Source organism: Strix uralensis, chromosome 2, assembly GCF_047716275.1.
Source record: "Strix uralensis isolate ZFMK-TIS-50842 chromosome 2, bStrUra1, whole genome shotgun sequence".
In the NCBI taxonomy this organism is placed as follows: domain Eukaryota; kingdom Metazoa; phylum Chordata; class Aves; order Strigiformes; family Strigidae; genus Strix; species Strix uralensis.
In genome coordinates this window covers 16,147,237-16,154,161 of record NC_133973.1, presented here as the reverse complement: position 1 = coordinate 16,154,161, position 6,925 = coordinate 16,147,237, and the positions used below count along the sequence as shown (strand labels likewise).

General features: G+C 35.1%; 1 protein-coding gene across 6 annotated transcripts in view; it reads right to left on the bottom strand.

Annotated features, from left to right (window-relative positions):
* ARL13B (ARF like GTPase 13B) overlaps positions 1-6,925 on the bottom strand; it is a 54,276-nt gene continuing 47,351 nt past the window's right edge. For 4 of the 6 annotated variants that reach the window (XM_074856912.1, XM_074856919.1, XM_074856930.1 and 1 more), the window contains one exon: positions 1-2,135. In XM_074856912.1, the coding sequence (XP_074713013.1) occupies positions 2,059-2,135 (77 nt within the window). In that variant the 3' untranslated portion in view covers positions 1-2,058. Of the gene's footprint in view, positions 2,136-5,274; positions 5,319-6,925 lie in introns of all 6 variants that reach the window. The other 2 variants (XM_074856935.1, XM_074856918.1) reach the window with 2 other exon arrangements.

The window sequence follows — 6,925 nt, the reverse complement described above, 5'->3', positions numbered from 1 at the left end:
TTTTTGAGTACTTTGGTCACATATTGGTAAAATTTATTTTAAAAGCAGAAACAAAACTGATACATGTGTCCACACACACAACACGCATAGCACACACTTCACATGTAAGTATCAACATACATTTCAGTTTCTCAAATTTTGTTACCACAGCAGTATTTAGCTTTATTTTTAACAAAGATTTCCATTAATTTATTTTAGATAAGTGTTAAAATAAAAGGGTAATACATTTCTAGAAACTGAAGTTGTAAAAAAAAAAAAAACCCAAACCAAACACCTGTGAAAGTAGAGCCTTTAAGCCAAAAAAGTTAAGTGGTAACATAGCTAAAGATAGAAAGATCGAGTTTGCACACAAACTTTTATGCAACTCCCCCTCTACTTAATATTGTGTTTGTTTGAAGTGAAAACGACTTAAATCCTGAGAATAATCAAACTGAACCGTGTGACACTATTAGAATACAACTCTCATGCTGACAGTCACGTACAAATTGTTTCATCCTTACACTAAACTAGCAAACTTGGAATATTCCTCTCCACACATTCCAAATGTAATATTCTTAAGACTGATTATTTTTTTCCCCACTTAAAAATACTCTTTTAAAAATATTAATTAATAATTTTATTTTGATTAATATGGTAGAAGTTTATTTGTGCAACTCATTGCTGTAAGGGATATATGGCAAAGATTTCTAATGTCAAAGTGCTGAATATAGACATTGCATTGTTTTAACATCTACTAAAATCATTTGGTAATACCATGTTATGGAAGACTGAGGCCGTAATAGAAAATCACCAAGTTCTGCTGCTTCAAAAAAAACTTTGAATGGGGGTTTTATCCTTGCTGTAACTAAGTGGCATAATGACATACCTTTTTATACAATAAACCAATGGCTGTCTCCAAAGTAAGAGGAAAAACATTTACATAGGAATATATCCAATTGTAACCCTTGTTGTTTGTGTATCACTTGTATGTGATTTTTTAAAATGTAAAATTAACACATTACATGGAAGTATTATATAAGTCCTTAAAAACCTGGGGTTTCTTTAGTTTTCAAGATGGTATTTTAGTATTATCGAGATTAAAAACTGCTGGAGCTTAATCCACATACTGGTTGATTCAGTTTTCCATCAAAATTGATGACTGAATTAGTGCAAAACTTCCACTCACTATGTGCAATTTGCTTGCACGTTGTAGCAGACAATACAATATTCAGCTTTACTTTTTCAACTGAATTTATTACCTATGCCAAACTCACTTAACAAAACAAAGGAAAGAACACATAAGAAAACTTTCAGACAATTACAATAGCATTAATCTTGTATAAAATGCATTTATCTTAAACTTTCCTTTCTACCTTCCCCCCCCTTCAGACTGCCAGAAACATGAAATATGCATCTGGTAATGTAATCCCTAATAAGAGGTATTGCTACTCTAAGAGAAATGTAAGAGTCAAACATCCTGTATTTGTATGCATTTGACTATCAGCTTTCTAATGCTTTGTAGGTATCATTTTATTGGTAACAGGTATGCGTGTCCACTCAAACTTTCAAATAATTTTATAAAAAGTTAGAAAAATATACTCAATATTTGTTGCATAACATTCCTATATTCACCCTATCATACATTAATCTTACAAAATGCTTTAGAATCATTTATTAGCTGCAAAAATACCAACCACTGCGCAGCACCTGGAGAAGGGTCTTGGTGAAAATGTAAAATCCAGTATTATGTGATCTTGAAGGTATTTTTCTTCAGGTTTACAGCTATGTATTTTCACAAGTAAACCCAATAAATATTCAATACCATGTTCATATGAGCATCCATGGACTCATAGACCTTTCTTGATTTGATGCTAAATCCTGAAGAAGAGCTGGTGATGTGAAAAGTAAATGACAAATTCCAATCTAAGTATGATAGAATAAACTCCATGTTTAATTGTCACCAATTTATTTTGCAACAAGCTGATAAGAGTGTCTTTTAAAAAATTTTCCTTCAAGGGCAAAACATGTTTCTGATACAATTTTTTGATTATGTTCTTTTAAATGCTGTTTGTGATCCAGTTAAGCAATGACATCATGGGTATCACTGTTGGGTCTTTGGCGTATAGTCAGCGGTGGCAGAGGCTTTCCATAGAAATCTGTATAAGAAATGCCAGAGAAGAAAAACACATTAATCTGTCATTTACCATCTCCCTTGCTTAAAGGATGTTTAAATGATGTAAATTCTTGCTTCCTTAATGAAAGCTAGGTAGCCTACAGGTTTAGAGCTAATTCCTACAAGCAACTTTCAGACATAGTGCTAATTAGTGTCTGGAGGTGTATTGGCCAAAAGAGGGTTTAATTACATTTTGTTATACATGCATCAGCATTTGCAAGATCAAGCCCAAAGGTGATCTGTAAACATCCCTAAAAAAGGAAATGATACATCCAGAGTGTACAAATGGCAACTGAAAAAATGAAGTATTAAAATTTGAATGTCACTGTAGTCGAGTCTGCCTTGCAATAAAGTTTTAAGTGACAGTAACGCTATGCAACATCCAAAATTTTGGGACCATTTATGCATGGCATCTATCTTGAAAGCCATACTAACTTTTTAAAAGAAAGTATTCTGTTAAGAATTTTTAGATAAAACGGCAACATTTCCTTTTGTCAATAATGGAGTTTAAAATAGTAAAATTTTTCAAGACAAAGTTATTAAGCACACCAGAAGAGAATAACAAGTATTCTCAAACATTTGTAATTGATATAAAAGAAAAAAACCCATGCAGACTGGTACATGCAAAGCATTTCACAAGCAAAATAATGTCATGAAAGATGGTAAGAGGAAAACAGGTAGAAATAAGAAAAAATAAAAGCAGCTTTTTGAGGCATTCAAATCTCAATTTTGTTTATACAGACAACCTCTGCCGCACCAAAGCCTTGATGGCCTGCCAACACAAATTCCAGCTTTAATAAACCATAATTTTCCAAGAAAAATATATTCCACTTGTTCTACATATGCAATAACTTGTGTTATAAATTGCATTCCTGAGCTAAAATTAACAAAAGCAAGCAAGTTGGATTATATTACTCTAAGAATATGTGTGCATGCCTGTAGGATCAAGGTTTTACTTATCTTTACATTTAATCAGTAAAATAACACTTTTAAATTATTGTTGTAAGTATTTTGATTTTAATAGAGCTAATCCAGTGTTACAGCAGCATGTGAAAAGCAACAAAACTGCAACCAATGATTATAGGGTAAATGAAAACCTGTACAATGGATGTTTTTATTAGTCCGTTTCTTGAGGTCTGGCAGATGACTTTAGGACTGGAAGGCAATTTTACCTCCTATAATGAGAGGTGTTTATTGTTCTTGCTAATATATCCTCCAGTGACCATAAATAGACACTCATTACCTAGTGTTGTGCTAGAATCATTAGCATGACTGGAAAAATTGCAGTCTTTAGTGAAAATAAGTGTATAATTAAAGATTTATATAATTGACTCTACTGCCTGTTAACTCTGCCTAAACATCCAATGTAATGTTGTGTGCAAAAATGATCACAAGAATGACTCAATATATATACTAAATAGTCTGCTCACCAACACTTTTAATTTTCCAGTTTGCACATTAAATCATTAACACAGATTTATGTCTCTGAGAACACCTAGCATTACAAACCAGACCTTTGGAGGTTGTTTCAACCTCACACTACACTAATTTTATATATTTCAGCAGGAAGGTCTGTGACACTTTAAAAAAAAATAATTTTTAAGACAAAACCAAAGGAGTAAGTGCTATCCTAACTGACAAAGACCTGTAGTAGAATGCATGGGAATACTGAAAAACACCTGTTCCTGTGTTTTTCCATGGACTAGAAGAAAACAACATTACAAAAAGTCCTATCTGTTTTGAAGTTTAAGGGGCTTGACTTACACTGAGGAGCTATAAAAGCAGAACATTAAATACTTTTTTTGTTCCTTGCTTTTATGGACAGTAACAATTTTACCTGGAGTTCTGACAAAAGCATCTACTGGGCATCCTACTAGAATTGAGTTTTTTCAGTCTGGTCTACATGAAGGTAGGTGCTCATTTGTCCCATATACAAAGACTTTTCAGCCACTTGGCCAATAACCATTTGTCAAAGCAAATTGTTCAACAGAACGCAGTGTTGCTGTAGAAAACAGTGCACTTCAGAGAATCCAAAAACCCACAAAAAAGGAAGCCTTAAAGTCCCAGCTAAAGGAAATAAAAAAATACTTCAAGCTTTCCCTGCAAATTGTGCCTTCATGCCATTTATATAAATTAATCATGAAAGCAAAAAGGAAACCAGGTCTTTTTATTTCACAAAGGTTGAATGCCTGAAAAACTTTTAAAACCAGCTTTGCAGTGAATTTTGGGGAAAAAAAATAAAGATCAAACTGGATTTATTTCTGTGCTGAAGGGACAGTCAAAAAGAAGTTGGTTTTCAGAAAGATGCAGTTCAGGGAATATTCTAAAGAAATGGATCAAAGGTAGGCTCCACTGGTCTTAGGAAAACTCGAATGAGTTTCCAAGCAGGAGCAGGTTCTCCATCTGCAAAATATGTAAAAAGACATTGAAAAACACTGTTGTGTGACAGAAAATGGGGAAAGACAGATGGCAAGCTAAAATCAGTGCAAGATGGACTTGGTAGTGTTAGGTTAACAGCTGAACTTAAGGGACCTTTCCAACCTAAATGATTCTATGGCTCTCAAATGGTATGAGTAAAAAACCATCTGCTTTAAGTAAAGTAAGTAATTGACATTCCTTGATTATCAGGTCCTAACTAAATATTTGACAATGCTGGACCATGCAGCTGAAGAGCTTTTTTCATTTACAAATAATGCTTTCCTAATAGATGTTTTCTTGCTTTCTCAGGATTTTCTGTATCTGTGTGAATCTTGTGAGTGTCTGAAAATTCCTGAAAAAAACAAATCTCAGCAAAGATCGGGTAATGTCTTGGATTCAGCTGCAAAGTTCTAAGCACTCCAAGTTTCCTCTGATCAAAATGGTTACACCTCTGGTCAAGAGGTCATTCCCCTACCAACATCTTTTCCATCATTAGATTCCAAAATAATTATTATCCTTATTTTACAAATGGAATAAATTAACACAGATCTTAGGCTACTAACTCACACACCTGTGTGTAGGGAACGTAGCTTAAGCATTTTTTATCTCTTTGTCCCACCCACGCTCTTGCTACAAAACACAACACCTCCCTTAGGCAGAGTTAAAAATTAAGTACCACCTCTTCCCTTTCTTCCCCTCCCTACCTCTTCATCTGGCTTTTCTTTCTTGCCGCCTTCTTTCTATATGCCTTTAAAAAAAAGAGCAAGATGGTTTTATAATTAAGACTACAAATTACATTTTATGCACATGAATTACGCTCCTGTGAAAAATAAATATCTAGGTTTTAGAGATCTTAATTCCCCTTTTGGCATCTTCTGATTCTTTGGCAGAGAAGCTCCATGTTCTGTTGCTTCAGAACTTCAGCAGGTATGTCCACATGGTGCTGTACTATGTGGTAGTAGTACAATCAATTCAAGTCAGGGTTAGGCTCAAGGATCACTACAGACACACTGAGCTCCTTTCCCTCTAAGTTCCTCAATTAATGTTCTCTTTGTTCAATTTGTATTGTAAGTGTTCCCACTGCTTTAGTGTGGTTATCCTCCTCTCATATTACTCCAGATGTCTCCACATTCACTTGGCTTTTCAAAATTTGGAAAATAAAAATGTAAGAAAATGAATAAATTATCATCTCAAACTGAGAAAAAGATGCATGAGCATATGAAAACAATCTTCCATGGTCTTCCAAAAATAGAAAATAGTCATAATTGAAGAGAGAAATCAAAAGCCTGCCTACTAACACCTTGACATTTCCAGTTATTAAACTTATTTTTCCTTTCAGTTTGTGAACTTCCAGGGACACTGGCTCTTCAGGCAAAGCAGCAGATCTCAAGCTTTATCACTGACACCTCTCCTTGCAGACCAATAATCTAGTTTTCAGTTGCAAGTCTCACTACTTCCGCAATCAAATTTATCACAGAATCACAGAATTGTCTAGGTTGGAAAAGACCTTGAAGATCATCCAGTCCAACCATCAACCCAACATTAACAGTTCCCAACTACACCATATCCCTCAGCGCTATGTCGACCCGACTCTTAAACATCCAGGGATGGGGACTCCAGCACCTCCCATCATAGCTGGGATTGCAGTCCTTCATTTGGAGTTGCTAACATAATGCATTTAATTCAGAAGTAACCACATGGCTTTAGATTTCTTTCTCACAAGAAAACACCCCCAAATCAATGGCAAAAATCTTACAGACTATGCTTTTAAAACCATATGGAAAGAGTAGCAGTGGGTAGAAGAAATTTTAGACTATCTCAAGAGGCAACACAAGGAGTCAGCTTGCATATAGCAAATCCATGTGGACGTGGGCTGTGGTTCACAGAACTACAGAAATACATGGGGCCCATTTGGGTTCAGTATTTTGAAGCAATTAGCACTTCCAGATCAGATCACCAGATCAGTGTGGAAACAAACAGGCAGCTTAATGCAGAACCAGCCCGGGTGTGGAAGAGCCACTATGGATGCCAAATTAATAAACCCTGCTGGATCTCTGCAGTCCTGCTTAAGGCTTTCTGCAGTATCCTCTCTGCTGAGTACCTCAGACTTCTTTCAGTACCCAGGTAAGCCAACTCCTGTCCCCATTGCATCAGATAATGATGAACTGTCTACATATGGACAATGGAAATATACTCTGAAACTTTCATGTTGAATGCAGTGTGTGTTTGGACTCTTAAAGTAACCGGTCTAGTTACTCTTTGTTATATGGCACATTATAATATTTAGGTGTATGCTGCTGTGCAACTAATTTCACATCATTAATAGCTTATGATATCCCGTGCCACTTTAAACTT